The sequence below is a fragment of the Armigeres subalbatus genome, chromosome 2 (genome assembly GCF_024139115.2).
Source record: "Armigeres subalbatus isolate Guangzhou_Male chromosome 2, GZ_Asu_2, whole genome shotgun sequence".
Classification (NCBI taxonomy): domain Eukaryota; kingdom Metazoa; phylum Arthropoda; class Insecta; order Diptera; family Culicidae; genus Armigeres; species Armigeres subalbatus.
In genome coordinates, this window is record NC_085140.1 from 85,185,448 (window position 1) to 85,203,109 (window position 17,662).

Genomic DNA, 17,662 nt, shown 5'->3' on the forward strand with positions numbered 1-17,662 from the left:
GCCCTTGAGACGGTTTCGACGTGGCCCGTAGTCCACGACCGGCAAGCAGATGGATCCACAGCATTCCGGACATTCGATTGCGTCAACCACTGTTAGAAGAAAAGCAAAACAAATAATTTTTCATGGTTACTAATTTGGTAACAAGTTACGTCGTACCTGTCTTATCAAGCTTGAGCTTAGTATACTCGGCCGGGTGGATGTCGAGCGGGTTGTGGGTGCGGATCAGTTTTGTGCTCGGTGTAGGGGCCGGGATCTGATGGACGGTGAGGGCTACTATTGCCGATCCTGGTGCGTCACCCGGACCAGCTTGAGTCATTTTAGCAGCTGTCGCATACGCCGGACACTTGGCGAACGAATTGACGACGGCCCAATATGTTGCGAGGACATAGACCGTACCGGCAGTGAGTATATGAAGGTACCACCGGCTGCTGAAGATGTTTTCGGTGTTCTTAAGATCTATGGACTGGCGGTGAACCGCTGGTGAAGATCTCTAGGCTCCCTTCAGATGGGCAGTGAGTACTTGGGAGCTGAAAGGATTTCGTCGCTTTCGTCCTGCAGACGGTCAGCTACACGGCTCTGGAGACCCATACATGCCCCGGGTCGATCGCGCGGGATTGAGTTAAAGTTGGCAATTTCTGGACCACTTCCAAGGGTTTGAGTGCTGTCTCGAGCTTTCGTGTTTGCCATGGCCGGGTGGGCCGCGATCGGATGGTAGCTTCTGTATCGCTGGAGTAATCCAATGCCGGTCGGATCATCGGTTGCTGCGCTTCATACGTTTCACACATGCTCGGAGTCCATGACCGGTAAGCAGATGGATCCATAGCATTCCGGATATTCGATTGCGTCAAACACTGTTAGAAGAAAAGCAAAACAAATAGTTAATTCATAGTTACTAATTTGTTTGTGCCGGGCTCTGATGGCCGGTGAGGGCTGCCATTGCCGTTCCTGATACGTCACCCGGACCAGCTTGAGTCATTTTCAGCAGCTGTCGCATACGCCGGACACTTGGCGAACGAATTGACGACGGCCCAATATGTTGCGAGGATATAGACCGTACCGGCAGTGAATACATGAAAGTACCACCAGCTGCTGAAGATGTTTTCGGTGTTCTTAAGTACGTCATGTATGTTTTCAGCGGAACAAGAGAACCGATGCACTCGCTTCTTATTTAGGATGTCGCGTGAGGCTCGCTGTTCACAGATGGCAGAACTGCTGGGTACTCGTCGCAAGCTAAGCTCGATATTAATCCGAGGTAAAGATCGATGGACTGGCGGTCAAACGCTGGTGATGATCTCGAGGATCCCTTCAGTTGGGCTGTGAGTACTTGGGAGCTGAAAGGTTTCCGTCGTTTTCGCCCTGCAGATGGTCAGCTACACGGCGTCGATCGCGCGGGATTGAGTTACAATTCTGGACCACCTCCAAGTGTTTGAGTGCTCACGTGTGTACCATGGCCGGGTGGGCCACGTGGCTTCCATATCGCTGGAGTAATCTAACGCCGGATGGAGCTCCTTTGGAGGGATCCAGTCGCGCCCAGCCCAGTGGCGATGGACTGTATTTCGGTGTACGCGATGGCAGAGGAGGTTCGTAACGTCAGCGGTCAAATGTGCCGCCGGCAATGGGAGCTGCTTGGACAAGGTCGGATTATAGGCTAGACCGTAACAGTGCGTGTCTCCCGAGTGATTGGTGGTCTGCGTTTTCGACTTGTGGCAGGTGTTGATCGGAACCGCTCTGTGGAAACCTTTGGTGGGATTGCGACATGATGACACCGGTTACTGCTGACATGCGTTGGTTGGCGCTTGGGTAGAACGAGTGCACCTTTTCGGCAAGACTTTCAAGCGTGGCAGCGTTCTGATAGTACGAGTGCGTTCTCTTCGGTTGTTTGGTAATGACCGACGGCGGTGGTAAAGGTTTATAGCCCCAGCTGGGTGTTTCTACTGACTGGTCCTGCCGGGGACCGTAGTACAGATCTAGCTATTCGCTCTGGGGACTGTAACTGTTGATGCCTAGTCCCATACGGGAGTGAGACTACCCTACCGTATCCCATTCGGCACTCTGGTGGATCTCGATGAACATGGCGCCCGGTCCGAACCATCCAGATCAATACCTCTTCGGTTCCGCGTGATGACGACCACTGGCGGCGGCTTCTGCTCCGGACGGGACATTGAGGTGGCCCTGGTCGAAGATTCCTGCTGGAGTACCTTCGGACATTTCCGCAGGAGTTCCTTAAAAGATTGCTCCAGGAGTTCCTTCGGCGATTCTTCCAGAAGTTACATCAGAGATCCCCTCAGGAGTTTCTTCAGAGATTCCAGCATGAGTTCCTTCGGAGATTCCTCCAGGAGTTTCTTCGGAGATTCCTCCATGAGTTCCTTCGGAGATTCCTCCAGAACTTCTATCGGAGAACCCCTCAGGTGTTCCTTAGGAGATTCCTTCAGGAGCTCATTCGAAGATTCCTGCAGCAGTTCCTTCAGAGATTCCTCCAGGAGCTCCTTCGGCGATTAGTCCAGGGATTCTTATGGAGATTCCTCCAGAAGTTTCATCGGAGACCCCTCCAGAAGTTCCTTGAGAGATTCCTACATGATTTTTTTTTCGTAGATTCATACATGGATTCCTTCGGAGATTCATCCAATAGTTCCTTCGAAGATTCTTGCAGAAGATCATTCGCAGATTCCCGCAGGAGTTTCTTCGGAGCTTCTTGAAAGAATTCTTGGAAGATTTTTCCAGGAAATTCGTCTGAGATACCTCCAGAAAACCCTTCTGAGTTTCCTCCAGGAAATCCTTCTGAGGAAGAAAACCCTTCAGGAGTTCCTTCGGAGATTCCTCCAAGAATTATTTCGGAGATGCACCAAGGAATTAATTCGGTGATTCCCACAGGAATCCGTACTGAGATACATCCAGGAGTTCCTTGAGAGATTCCTCCAGGAGTTCCTTCGAAAATTCCTCCAAGAGTTCCTTAGGATATTCCTCCAAGAATTCTTTCGGAGATTCCTAGAGGAATTCCTTCGGCGATGCCTCCAGAAGTTCCGTCGGAGATCCCCTCAGAAGTTCCTTGATAGATTCCTACATGAGTTCCTTCGGAGATTCCTCCAGGAGTTCCTTCGAAGATTCCTGCAGGAGTTCCTTCGGAGATTCGTGCAGAATTTCCTTCAAAGATACCTCGAGGATTTCCTTCGGAGATTCCTCGAGGAGTTTCTTCGGAAATTTCTCGAGGAGTTCCTTCGGATATCCCTACAGAAGTTCCTTCGGAGATTCCTCAATAAGTTCCATGGAAGATTCCTGCAGAAGCTCCTTCGGAGATTCCTACAGCAGTTACTTCGGAGAATCCTGCAGCAGTTCCTTCGGAGATTCCTGCAGGAGTTCTTTCGGAGTTTCCGCCACGAATTCCTTGAAGATCCTTCTGAGGAAGAAAATCCAGGAGTTCTTTCGGAGGTTCCTCCATAAGTTCCATGGAAGATTCCTGCAGGAGTCCTTCGGAGATTCTTCCAGAAGTTCCATCGGAGATCCCCTCAGGAGTTCTTTCGGAGATCCCCGCAAGAGTTCCATCGGAGGAAGATTTTCCAGGAAATCCTTCTGAGGACGAAAATCCTTCTGAGATTCCTCCAGGAGTTCCTTCGGAGATTCCTTCATCAGTTCTATGGAAGATTCCTACATGAGTTCCTTCGGAGATTCCTCCAGAACTTCCATCGGAGATCCCCTCAGATGTTTCATCAAAGATGCCTCGAGGAGCTTCTTCTGAGATTCCTGCAGCAGCTCTTTCAGAAATTCCTCCAGGAGCTCCTTCGGCGAATCCTCCAGAAGTTCCATCGGAGATCCCCTCCGGAGTTTCTTCAGTGATTCCAACATGAGTTCTTTCGGATATTCCTCCAGGAGTTCCTTCGGAGAATCCTGCAGCAGTTACTTCGGAGATTCCTCCAGGAGTTCTTCCGGAGATTCCTCCAGAAGTTCCATCGGAGATCCCCTCAGGTGTTCCTTAGGAGATTCCTCCAGGAGCACTTTCGGCGATTCTTCCAGGGATTCTTATGAAGATTCTTCCAGAAGTTTCATCGGAGATCCGTCAACAAGTTCCTTCGGAGATTGCTACTTGAGTTCTTTCGGAGATTTCTACATGGAATCCTTCGGAGGTTCATCCAAGAGTTTCTTTGAAGATTCTTGCAGAAGTTCATTCGGAGATTCCTGCAGGAGTTCCTTCGGAGATTCTTGCAGGAGTTCCTTCGGAGATTCTTGTAGGAGTTCCTTCGGAGATTCCTGCAGGAGCTTCTTCGGAGCTTCTCGCAAGAAGAAGATTGCTCCAGGAGTTCCTTCGGCGATTCTTCCAGAAGTTACATCAGAGATCCCCTCAGGAGTTTCTTCAGAGATTCCAGCATGAGTTCCTTCGGAGATTCCTCTAGGAGTTCCTTCGGAGATTCCTCCATGAGTTTCTTCGGAGATTCCTCCAGAACTTCCATAGCAGAACCCCTCAGGTGTTCCTTCGAGATTCCTTCAGGAGCTCCTTCGAAGATTCCTGCAGCAGTTCCTTCAGAGATTCCTCCAGGAGCTCCTTCGGCGATTAGTCCAGGGATTCTTATGGAGATTCCTCCAGAAGTTTCATCGGAGACCCCTCCAGAAGTTCCTTCAGAGATTCCTACATGATTTTTTTTCGGAGATTCCTACATGGATTCCTTCGGAGATTCATCCGACAGTTCCTTCGAAGATTCTTGCAGAAGATCATTCGGAGATTCCCGCAGGAGTTTCTTCGGAGCTTCTTGAAAGAATTCTTGGAAGATTTTTCCAGGAAATTCGTCTGAGATACCTTCAGGAAACCCTTCTAAGATTCCTCCAGGAAATCCTTCTGAGGAAGAAAGCTCTTCAGGAGTTCCGTCGGAGATACCTCCAGAATTTCCATCGGAGATTCCCTCAGGTGTTTCTTCGGAGATTCCTTCAAATATTTCTGCAGCAGTTCCTTCGGAGATTTGTCCAGGATTTCCTTCGGAGATTCCTCCATGAGTTCCTTCGTAGATTCCTCCAGAACTTCCATCGGAGATCCCCTCAGGTGTTCCTTCGGAGATTCCTTCAGGAGCTCCGTCAGCGATTACTCCAGGGATTCTTATGAAGATTCCTCCAGAAGTTTCATCGGAGACCCCTCCAGTAGCTCCTTCGGAGATTCCTACATGGCCTCTTTCGGAAATTTCTACATGGATTCCTTCGAAGTTTCATCCAAGAGTTCCTTCGAAGATTCTTGCAGAAGATCATTCGGAGATTCCTGCAGGAGTTCCATCGGAGATTCCTGCAGCAGTTTCTTCGGAGATTTCTCCGGGAGCACTTTCGGCGATTCCTCCAGGGATTCTTATGAAGATTCCTCTAGAAGTTTCATCGGAGACCCGTCAAGAAGTTCCTTCGGAGATTCCTACATGAGTTCTTTCGGAGATTTCTACATGGAATCCTTCGGAGATTCATCCAACAGTTCCTTCGAAGATTCTTGCAGAAGATCATTCGGAGATTCCTGCAGGAGTTCCATCGGAGATTCCTGCAGCAGTTTCTTCAGAGATTCCTCCAGGAGCACTTTCGGCGATTCCTCCAGGGATTCTTATGAAGATTCCTCATGAAGTTTCATCGGAGACCCGTCAACAAGTTCCTTCGGAGATTCCTACATGGAATCCTTCGGAGATTCATCCAAGAGTTATTTTGAAGATTCTTGCAGAAGTTCACTCGGAGATTCCTGAAGCAGTTCCTTCAGAGATTTCTGGAGGAGTTTCTTCGGAGATTCTTGCAAGAACTCCTGGAAGATTTTTCCAGGAAATCCGTCTGAGATACCTTCAGGAAACCCTTCTAAGATTCCTCCACGAAATGCTTCTGAGGAAGAAAACTCTTCAGGAGTTCCTTCGGAGATTCCTCCAAAAGTTCCATCGGAGATTCCCTCAGGAGTTCCTTCGGAGATTCCTCCATGAGTTTATTCGGAGATTCCTGCAGAACTTCCATCGGAGATCCTCTCAGGTGTTTCTTCGGAGATTCATTCAGGAGCTCCTTCGAAGATTCCTGCAGCAGTTCCTTCGGAGATTTGTTCAGGATTTCTTCCGGAGATTCCTCCATGAGTTCCTACGTAGATTCCTCCAGGAATACGTAGATTTTCCAGGAAATCCGTCTGAGATACCTTCAGGAAACCCTTCTGAGATTTCTCCAGGAAATCCTTCTGAGGAAGAAAACTCTTCAGGAGTTCCTTCGGAGATTCCTCCAAGAATTATTTCGGAGATGCTCCCAGGAATTCATGCGGTGATTCCCACAGGAATCCCTCCTGAGATTCCTTCAGGAGTTCTTTGAGAGATTCCTCTAGGAGTTCCTTCAAAGGTTCCTCCAGGAGTTCCTTAGGATATTCTTCCAAGAACCATTTCCAGAGGAATGGGAATCTTGGGAAACCTTGGGAACCTTGGGAAATGGGAATCATTCCCAGAGGAACTGCTGAATCCTTAGAAACTCTTGGAGCATTTCACGAAGGAACTGCTGGAGCAAAACCCAGATGAATTTCTGGAAGGATTCGCAGAAGATCTCCTGGAGGAACTTTGGAATAAACTCCCGGAGGAACTTTCGGAGTAATTCTCAGAAGGAATGCTGAAGGAATTCCGAGAGGAACTCCTGCAGGAATTTCCAGATGAATTTCTGGTGAAATCCCCAAAGGAACTGGAGGAATTCCCAATTTAATTTCTAAAGGAACTCCAAATGAGTATCTGGGATTATCCCAGTGGAACTCCTAGAGGAACTTAGGAACTTTTGGAGTAATTCCCAAAGGAACTTCAGTAGGAACTTCGACAGCCGGCTGGCAAGAGTTTAAATTAGAAACACATAAACAACATATGCTATTGGTCTAATTGCCAGCTTGAGGCAAACCTCCATGACCTACCTAACCACCAACTCTGTAGAACATATGAGGGCGTCGCCAAGTCGGGGGCCTCTCACTAAGTAAGTTTTACATCAACATTTCCTTCCCTATCCCTAGTTACGGTAAAGATGGGCGTGGCCGGGAGTAGTAATCCTCATGCTTTTGTCATTTTTATCTTAGATTGAAATAAGGATTACTTCCCACCTTGATTTCTGACAGCAATCTGGATAAGGATTATAAAAGAAACATGAGTATCACTAGTGTCCAATCTACGAAGTATACCGTAACAACGCTAATGCTAATTCCCAAAGGAACTTCTGTTGCAATAGCCAGAGGAACTGCTGGAGGAATTTCCATAGGAACACCTGGAGGAATTCCTACACGAAATTGAAGCAATTCCCAGAGTAACTCCTGGAGCAATTTGAAGCTGAAGGAATTCCCAGAGGAACTTCTGTGGCAATTCCCATAGGAACTGCTAGATGAAATCCCAGAAGAACTGCTGGAGGAATTCCCAATTGAATTTCTTAGAACTCCTGGAGGGACTCCAAATGAGAGTCTGGGGTTATTCCCAGTGGAACTCCTTGAGGAACTTAGGAACTTATGGAGCAATTCCCAGAGCAATTTTTGTAGCATTTCCCAGAGGAACTGCTGGAGCAATTCCTAGAAGAACTGCTGGAGGAATTTCCAGAGGAACTGTTGGGGAGATTCTCGGAGGAACTCCTGGATGAATTCCCAGATAAATTTCTGGTGGGATCCCCAAGGAAACTTTTGCAGCAATTCTCAGAGGAGCTGATGGTGGAATTCCTAGTGGAACTCCTGGAGGAATTCTTAGAAACGCTTGGAGCATTTCCCGGAGGAACTGTTGGAGTAAATATTAGAGGAAATGCTAAAGGAACATGCTGATGAATTTCTGGTGTAGTTCCCAGAGGATCTCCTGAATAAATTCTCAATTCAATTTCTAGGAACTCCAAATGAGTCGAATCCCCAAGAGCGTTTGCTATCAAAATATTCCCGTCTATTTTATAATTCTTTATTAAAGTAATCTTTTAATTTGGAATTAAGTCCATCACTGGCAATATTCCTGTCGGTACCCCAAAAGTTATCCTTTGTGATCCCAAAAAATCTTTTCGCAATCCCAAAATGATTCCCATTGAAATCTCAAGTATTTCCGATGAAATATTAAAAGTATTGCTTTCGAAATCCCAAAAGGATTCCCATCGACACTTCAGAAGAATTCCTATCGACACTTCAGAAGGATTTCCGTTGAAATATCGGAAGTATTTCCGTCGACATCCCAAAAGTTTTCTTTTCTAAATTCCAAAAGAATTCCCATTGAGACCTTCGAAACATTTCCATTGGAATCCTAAGAGGTTTCATTTCGAAATCTTGGAAGTATTCTTGTCAAAATCTCAGAGCTTAAATCTCGGAATTACTCCCGTCGATATCCCAAAAGTTATCTCTTCGTAATCCTAAAAAAGTCCCAAGAGGGTTTGTATCAGATTCTCAAGGGTTCGTATCAAAATTTCGGAAGTATTTCCGTCGAAATCTCAAAAGTATTGCCTTCGAAATCCCAAAAAGATTCCTATCGACACTCCAGAAGGGTTTCCGTTGAAATCTCGCAAGTATTTCCGTCGAAATCCCAAATGTTTCCTTAGAAATCCAAGAAAGACTTCCGTAGGAATTCCCTTAAAAATCTCAAAAAGATTCCTTTCAAAATCTCAGAAGTATTTCCGTAGGAATTTCAGAAACTTTGTTCTTTTAGTAATCCTAAAATTATTCCCATCGGGAACCCAGATGGATTCTTAGAATCCCGGGTTTTCTATCGAAATATCTAATCAAAAGTCCCAGAGTATCGAAAATCCCAGGATTTCAATAGAAATTCCAGAGGGATTCCTATCGAAATCCCAAAAGTGTTCGTTTGGAGCCAACAATTGAAATGTTACAGCCGTAATTTGCCCTAAGACCAACACCAAATGTGACGAAAATAATAAATCATTCACAAAAGGTACTACTCACTTGAACCGATTCGGATTGGCTTCAAATTCCTTCCTCAGTCGACCGCTGATCTTCCGCTTTGAGGCAAGCGTTTGCTTCTCTGGTGCATTGTCGCTGTTCCTCAAGATGATTCTGTCCCTGAAGCCACAATGATATTATTTATCAGCGCCAACGACATTTTTTGTAGCACCGGCTTTCAAAAGTCAAATCGATAATCTTCCTGTAGGCCCTGCTCTGGTTAAAAACATATCCGATCCGACGGAGATATAACCCGGAACGACATGCAAACATGGCGGTTGCACTTACTCGTTCGAGGGAACCAAAAACGACCAAAATGTGTGTTTCATCCGGGGTGCCAATCTTCCACGAGGGCCTTAAGTTTGGGTCCTGCTGCCAGAAGCGAACGTCAGATTTTACGGCCTTCATGAATCAGATGGGTTGCGAAAACGGTAATCACAAATGGACCAGTGACGGTGCCGTATGGATTGGCACCAATCGTTGTGCATTGTCGCTGTTCCTCAAGATGATTCTGCTCCTGAAGCCACAATATTATTTATCAGCGCCAACGGAGATGCTTGCTCCTTTTTTACTAGCCGGTTCAGTCTCCGGAGCAGGGTCCTCCTACACAATATCAGCATAGAACGCATTGGTCTGGTCGATGGTGGTAACTGCAAATAAATTCAAAACAAAACTATTTGATTATGACACTCTTGAAGCAATCAATGTATAGCAATCAACCTTTTTGATAGTATAGAAAATAAAAATCGAAGACGAGGATCCGAAAAGGAACGCCGACATTTTTGCTGCAGCACTAAGTGCTAATGGCACCGTGGCGGGAGAGAACTGCATCAGGGCATTGGCCCCAGCGAGAATATTCTCAACTTCTCCACAGCAACCTTTGGAGGATGTTTTGCACTATGTATTTAATATTTACTCCGGATGCACATCTCCTGATGAGCACAAACACGCGAATAAAGGAAACCCGCTGTCTCGAACTGCTTAGAATCCCCCTGCTAGGGAACGCACAATCTCGCGCATTATAAATGACCGTTCGAACACGCGATTACGGTTTTTTTCCACTAATTGAGCTCTGAATATTGTTTTTGATTTCCACTGCCTCGCGGAGCCGTTGTCATTGTCGAACAAGAACTGGAAGAAGAAAAACGGTATCAGCATAAAAGCATGAACATGGTTATGTTTTTTTAAAGAGCATATCTAACCTACCTAACCAGCATCTAACATCTCACAAATTGTTTTCTGGGTATAGTCGACAAGACAAAATAGTACTAAACTTAGGGTGAAATCAGGAGTGATTCAGTTTCATTCTAAATTTTCGACCACTATTCTAGTTTGAATCTGGAGCAAAATAGAACAAACTCGTTGGTTTCCCCAGCAGTGTTCTATTCATGTTTTCAAATTTTCAATTAATTGAAATCATTATGTTACTGCCAAGAAAGGCGCCGGAATTGCAAAGTGGATTGATCCGTAGATAAAATGACGCATCCATACACCAAAACAATTGAAAAATATTTGAATCTCGTGATTCAATCGTGGTTCAAATCTGCAGAAAATAGAACGGAGCGTTATACCAGTTTTATTTTTTTGACAGTTGACTGGTATAAAAACTGAATCTAGAACAGCTGCTGGGAAAATTAATGTTTCAGATTCATATTCAAACTGACAGCCCCGAACGATTTGAATCACTGCTGATTTTACTCTTAGGTACTTTTTCCTAACCGTGTTAATATCGAAGCAAAAATATCGACAATTTCGTTTTCCTCTTTTTCTTTTTTAATCCTTTTTATCTGCCTCGATCTGCTCGATAAATAAAAAGCGTCTAAAAAATTTCCATTCAGATTAATTTGTTTTTATTCAATAAAAAATTTTAACGGTGAGTATCTATTTTTAAACAGCAAAGATTATGTTTAGAAGAAGTTTAATCCGATAGGCAATTGATCATGGCGACAGGAGAGCAATACGTGGTCGAAAAAGTTGTGGACAAACGTATCCGAAGGGGCGTTGTTCAATATCTGATCAAATGGACCGGGTGCGATGATTCGCAGAACACTTGGGAACCGGAGGGAAATCTCAAATGTGACGCTCTGCTGAAACAGTTTCTTGAGGAGAAGGCAGATGCTAAATTGAAGAAACGAGGAAGGGCATCTAAAGCATTACCATCGGATAATGATGCAGTGGATGCAAAGGAAGAAGGACCAAAGAAACGAGATAGGTCATCCAAATCATTGCCTTCGGAGGGTGAACAAGCCAATGCAAAAGGCGATGGATCAAGGAAGCGGGGCAGATCATCTAAATCACTACCTTTGGATGATGGGCCGAAGGAAACTAAGGATGCGAATGCAAATGAAGGACCAGCAGAAAAAGTTACCATTGATGTTGAGAAGTCGTCGGCAACAATTGCATCTGAGAAGATGAGCAAACAACCCGACGATTCTCCGAAGGAACAATTAAAGGAAAGTCTTAATAATCAGGAAGAGGTTAAAGTGGAAAAGCAAAAAGACGTAAAGAAACGTCAGCCGAAACGCCCAAAATTGAACCAGCAACATTCTGAACCCGCGCCGGGACCATCCAGAGTAAGCGAAGAATTGAACGGGTTCGAGCGCAGATATACCGTTGACAGCTTGGTTGGTATCACGGAAGAAGGTGGAAAATTGTGTTTTCTGGTGAAGTTTCAGGAGAACCCCGAAATGGAAATGATCCCGTCTGCCGAGGTTCGTAAGTTTGTTCCTGAAATGATGATTGAATTCTACGAGAATCGTATTATCTGGAATCAGAAGAGCGGCGCTAAGAGACCACGAAATTAAATATCCGTACAGGTATTTATCACTTGCATTGAATTCAACTTTTTGTTTTGTATCGAAATATTGACTAAAGAACACTTATTTTAACATTGTTCTAGCTGAGCTTTTTTGTATTAAATGCTGTTCCATAACTTTTGCGTTTTATTATTTATAAAAACAATTAAATTTGGGTAGGGTGAATGACGGCTTTGGCAGGTTTTGTTCTATTATTGTCAGGGGAGTTTTTATGACAGATTATGGTCAAATTTGGCCTAAACATTCTTGGTATATCAAAGAATATTGTAGCCAAATTTCATAAAATTCGGTCGACAAAAACCCCCTGCCAATAATAGAACAAAACCTGCCAAAGCCGTCTTTTCCCTATAGGTAACTTCTCCAAAAATAACATTTTGCTTTATTTTTGATCATTTTAATATTATTCAACCTATATTTAGCCTTTCTTTTTTTACGAAAATAATGATTGCATTCAAAAGTGAAATCTTCCTTCTTTTTATCACTAGATGATCTTTAACCTATAATATGTTCACCTGTCATAAGACGAGTTTGAACAATCCCATTGAATTCCACCACTTAATTGTATCCTGACAGATACGTATTTCGACCTCAACAGTAAGGCCGTCTTCAGTGTCTTGTACTTGACTCGAGTCGAGTCAAGTACAAGACACTGAAGACGGCCTTACTGTTGAGGTCGAAATACGTATCTGTCAGGATACAATTAAGTGGTGGAATTCAATGGGATTGTTCAAACTCGTCTTATGACAGGTGAAAACATTCCACTAAAAAGCTCAAAATAATTTTCTTATAATATGTTGTTATAATTATGTTGTGCCCATATTCGCATTTTTTTTGCCCCTTTGGATTGCTATGATCGGGGTGGATAGGTTTTTTGAAAATTAACAAGTGATTCGCGACTACGAAGGTAGATTCTTCACGCACAGTCTGGCAGTTCCTTATGGGATTTGAGATTTTACTGTAGAGGAACAAGAAGGGGTGATTGGCGTCCATGTTTCACGCACAGTCTGACAGATAACAATGAGATTTTTCCATAAGAGTGAGTAGAGGCATTACTTTCGCATTCGCGAATTATGCCGGAAGAATTAGTCTACGTTGACCAAATAAACACCGGACTGTAGGAATCAGCTCACATATTCTTCTTGGAAATTTTCAGGAAAGTGCTTTGGTCAGTCAAGTCAGTCAATAATGATGAAGTTTTAGTTCAGTTTAAACATCTTAGTGTTATGTACGTACGACATACTTAGGTAATTAGTCTTTGATTATTTGTCGAGTCCTTTCTTCAGGTCTGTTATTGTCATTGCGCTAGCATAGTGTTGTTTATTATCAATGTAGTTTCAACACTAAGGTCTTATAAAACTTTAACTACAGTCAAACCTCCATGAGTCGATATTGAAGGGACCATCGACTCATGGAAATATCGATATGTGGAATATAAAACCCTTGGAAAGCTGTTTGAAGGGACCATCATAGTAACCAAGAAAATATTTTGACGTAGAACTACGTCTGTCTTTTCTATATAGGGGTACACTTAAAAATTGCAAAAAATCGAAAAACGTCACGAAAATTAATATCTCAGCCATTTCTCGATGGATTTTCAATTTTCTTGAACCATTCGATCAAGGAAGAGTCAACGCTTCATTCCCGATGTACACTGAAGTCGTTTTTTACGCGGTTGTTTTTACACGAATCGCTTTTTATGCGATTTTTTTTCACTCGATTTTCGGGATTTCTGCGGTTCATTCAAACATACTTTAATTTTTACGCGGGGTTTAACTTTGTTTTAATTTACGTGGCCAATATCATCCGCGTAAAAAATTACTCCAGTGTATTAAAATATATACGTATGATAATATTTAGTATTGAAACTTGCTAACAGTTTAGGAATTGGTTTCGGTGAATCAGTCAATCTCATAAGTGCATTGCAAGCTTCTTCTTCCATAGCACTGCATTCCAACTGGAACTTGGCCTGCTTTTCAACTTAGTAATCTATTCGTATTTAGTTATTGATTAAAAGCTTTACTTGCCCGCCATTGCATTAGTATGTATCTTGTGTGGTAAATACAATGGATACACTATGCCTAGGGTGTGAGAATGTTTCCCACCCGAAACATCCTAGATCGGATCGAGAATCGATCTCGCCATCTCCGGATTCTGCGCCTTTGTTCTCAAGGCTAACTGAGAACCTCAACCCGGCATAGACGTCAAATTAATGCGGTAAATGCGTTCTGGTAATCTTTCTTCGGCTCTTGGTGTCTGCTGGAGTAAATGCAAAGTCCGACTCCTCACGTGAAGGAATGATAATTATTATCAATAAACTCTCAAACTGTCAAGCAGCGGCCAAGGCAGCGCAGCGGTACACTATCAGCCAGATTTTTGGAATTATCATTTGATAATTTCGCAGGTGTGAAAAGTAGGCGAGTTGTTATCGGCGATAATTTTTCAAATCTTGCAACACAAAATTATTATTTTAATGGAAACCAAACTAATCTAATACCAATTTAATGTAAACAATGAAGCTCAATCGAATGTTTGGCATTGTGTTTTGGTGTTATGTAGGGAAAAAAGTTCAAAAGTAGCTTTCACCAATAATGCTTCGAATCAAGATACAATTATCGAACGATTCTTACTCTCTAGCGAGTTTTTATTAATTGATAATTTGGATATGTGATCGCTTGAGAGTGTTATTCATCCTCGTTTATTTGAAAAAAATATTTTTATCATCCTTTTTAAATGCTAGTCTAAAATCTCACTCAATTTCAGGAGAGCAGGATAAACAGCGAAAACAGATTCACCCTGGGCTTGAAACACGCTTGTTTTGGTCTCATCGAACAGAAAATCGAAAACCTGTACATTACATACAGCTACGTAGTTCAACGTCACCTTTGCGTACAACCCGATTGGGCTGCACCTTTGAGTTTTTTGATATGGAATAGTTTGCTTCCATGAGTCGATATCGAGGCATAGAACATCGACTCATGGAGGTTTTACTGTATAACTATATAGTGTTGTACACTGGATTTTGTTTTTACGCGATTTACATTTTCTCAATTTTCCACTCATCCTAAATTTTTAACGTGCATTAATCATCATGGTGATTTTTCTTTGATTTATTCTGGATTTTTTGAAACATGTTGCGAAGTTTGGTGGCGAAAAAAAATCGTGTAAAAACAAAATCCTGTGTATGTATTAGAAAAGATATTTTAGTTACTACACGGTTAGAAAGAAGTACTTAATTTTAGGTACTTTTTACACTTGCATCTCCCTCCCTCTTCCCTTTGTTGTCTTAAAATGAAGAGCAAAACCACTCAACAAGGGCAGTGAAGTATGGGAACCCAACGTTAAGTCACCTCATGTTTACAAAAGTTGAGTGAAATTTACCTAACTTTTGGTTAGTTTCTATTTAAAATTGAGTATATTTTGCTTAATACTGAGTGAATTTAATTTAAAAAAAATACTTTATTTTAGGTTCCCACACTGAACCCCCGATTTGAATGAAAAGTACCTAATATTAAGTACTTTTTTCTAACCGTGTAGGGTTGCTAGTTGCCTCTACTATGTTTGCCTTTCTCGTACAACAAAGTTGTACCGAAAGGCCACGAAAGGCTATCATTTCACTCCAGAATCGAACTTTTTATAGAAGTCTCTGAGACCCATGATGTTATATACCAATCGACTCAGCTCGTCGAGCTGAACAAATGTCTGTCTGTCCGTGTGTATGCGTGTGTGTAAGCACACGAAAACCGAAAAACATTAGCCACTTTTTTATATAGTAATTCTTGACAGATTTTCTCGCAACAACAAGTTGCATTCGACAGGGGACAAAGCCTTTTTGATCACTATTGAATTTGATAACGATAAACCACTCCCAACTAACAATTTTGATGCTAAAAGCTTCAACTTCTAGCCTTTGGCTGTATAATATTTGAATAAAAGCAGCCAATGCTGAATAAAAGAAAAGCCTCCGCGAATAATCCCTTAAACTTCAACTCGACTATTACCCAAATATCTATCAGCTAGTCAGTTTGTGCCGAATATATTTCATCTTTTATCGTTTATGCAGTTTTCATATAGTCATAAAACAGCTCTGCCTGAATTAGCAACAAAGTTTATCGGTTAAGAGCTCATGTATGTAATTAGGTTGCTTGTTAGTAACTTCCCATATTACGATGAGTAGCATTCATAATGAAAACGTTTTCACTGTTGTTATAACACTAACAGTGTAACGTAATGGCACTATAAATGAACTAACGAAGCTTTTAAGCAACTTCTGTATCTTTGAAGATTACAGAACGTTTAAGTAAACCTTATACTGCTTCTTTTAATAGCTTATCAGTATGGAACGTCAAAACCACAATGTTTACATTTGATTTTTGTTGCCGGAGCTATGCATGAGCTATTGATTTCTGTAATGCAGCTACAAAGGTATTCACCTGCTCTTATAGCAACTGACAAAGCGCTGTCATTAATGCTAGCAGATAGTGTGAAAATAAGCCATTTAGAAGCCTTATTGCTGCTGACGGCTACTGTTAAACGATTAGCAGCAGAGTAGCATCTATACAGATCGAGAAAATGATGCCTAAAAACAATTTCAGCGATTGATGATGCATAAAAGTTAGCCCACAAAACATGCTGACAGTTGTTTGAATAATGGTTGAAATAATGCTGAAAGCATAATTTTTAAGCTTATGTGCTGAAAGCAGCATGTAGGCCTCTTTCTAACGTTTATACAGCATGAATCTGAAAATGCGTTAGTAAAACAACCTGTAGGGTATGCGAAGAAGCACATCCGTAATTTTCTTTGTGATTTACATATGTCAAAGTGACGGTGATGACAGAGCAGCGGCCATTGAATCAGGAGATCAGGTGTTCGAATCTAGGTAGCAACAAAATTGATATTTGAGCTTTCACAAAAAAAAAACATTAAGAACTCCGAAATTTACTCTCCTCCCAAATAATATTTAATCAAATTGAATTCAGTGGCTGTATAAAACTTATTTAACAGATTTAAAAAATCTGAATAAGCGCCATTGAAGCGAATTATATTACTTAGGGCCAATTTCTTCACCTCCGCTTAAGTCTTAAACCAGGTTTAAACGTATGGGTAAGCACCGCTTAAGAGTTAAGCGAAGGTGAAGAAATTGGCCCTAAATGGTTTAATAAAGATTGAGAAAAAATTGTGTAACATGCTGTAAAGTAGTTGTGCAGGCACGTCAAAAACAGCTGAATAGATTCGCCAGATTTGCTGGTAAAAGCATTGAATAGAAGTTCTTGATCATATGTATAGCACACATATTCAGCTTGAAGCCGTATAGACGAGTTGAAATAACATTTACATTGACATTAAATGTTAGTTGGGCTGCGTTTGGAAGTTATTAAGAAAATGGAATCGAACTATATTACTTACTTACTTATGGATCCTGTACACCTTCGGTGGTGCAAAGGGCCGACTTGAAAGATCTCCATCCTGAGCGTTGCCCGGCTATCGCTTTAACCTGTTGCCAGGTTAGATTTTGGTCGACTTCTTTTATTTCTTTATTGAGGCTTCGCCGCCATGAGCCTCTGGGTCTGCCTCTGCTGCGATGTCCCGCTGGGTTCCATTCTAATGCTTGCTTACAGATTTCGTTTCGTAGAGTGTGGCCGACCCAGCCCCACCTCCGATCCCGAATTTCTGTTGCTATCGGCCTCTGGTGACAACGACGATGGAGCTCGTTGTATGAGATCCAGTTGTGAGGCCACCAGGCCCGAATTATATACCGCATGCATCTGTTAATGAACACCTGCAGCCGTTGAGTGTTCTCCACTGATACACACCATGTTTCGCTAGCGTATAACAGCACAGATTTCACGTTAGAGTTGAAAATTCGTATTTTGGTGCGTTCACTTATCTGCCTGTTTTTCCAGATATTTCTTAAACTCGCAAAGGCAGCCCTTGCTTTCTTGATACGTGCGCCTATGTCGATCTTGGTACCGCCGTCTGACGCCATTT

General features: G+C 42.7%; 1 protein-coding gene, 1 long non-coding RNA gene and 1 pseudogene across 5 annotated transcripts; 1 reads left to right on the forward strand and 2 right to left on the reverse strand.

Annotated features, from left to right (window-relative positions):
* Positions 1-325: 325 nt before the first annotated feature.
* Positions 326-3,705, reverse strand: LOC134209074 (rho GTPase-activating protein 100F-like; annotated as a pseudogene).
* Positions 3,706-8,092: 4,387 nt separating this feature from the next.
* On the reverse strand, positions 8,093-10,039 carry LOC134209667 (uncharacterized). The gene is made up of 3 exons (XR_009978771.1): positions 9,581-10,039; positions 8,864-9,510; positions 8,093-8,804 (listed from the first exon to the last, which is right to left on the reverse strand). It is a non-coding gene; the product is annotated as an uncharacterized LOC134209667 (long non-coding RNA).
* Positions 10,040-10,579: 540 nt separating this feature from the next.
* Positions 10,580-11,792, forward strand: LOC134214660 (heterochromatin protein 1-like). 4 transcript variants are annotated; one of them, XM_062693980.1, is made up of 2 exons: positions 10,580-10,733; positions 10,791-11,792. In XM_062693980.1, exon 2 carries the CDS (start codon positions 10,801-10,803, stop codon positions 11,662-11,664), a length of 864 nt encoding a protein of 287 aa, XP_062549964.1. In that variant the 5' UTR covers positions 10,580-10,733; positions 10,791-10,800; the 3' UTR covers positions 11,665-11,792. The 4 variants fall into 4 exon arrangements, with proteins under 4 accessions (XP_062549964.1, XP_062549965.1, XP_062549968.1 ...); XM_062693981.1 differs by having other exon boundaries at positions 10,598-10,733; positions 10,778-11,792; XM_062693984.1 differs by having other exon boundaries at positions 10,606-10,733; positions 10,775-11,792.
* The last annotated feature ends 5,870 nt before the right edge of the window (positions 11,793-17,662 follow it).

What these genes read in the sequence shown, in the direction of transcription:
- LOC134214660 (XM_062693980.1), top strand. Translation starts at nt 10,801, where the DNA reads ATGGCGACAGGAGAGCAATACGTGGTCGAAAAAGTTGTGGACAAACGT.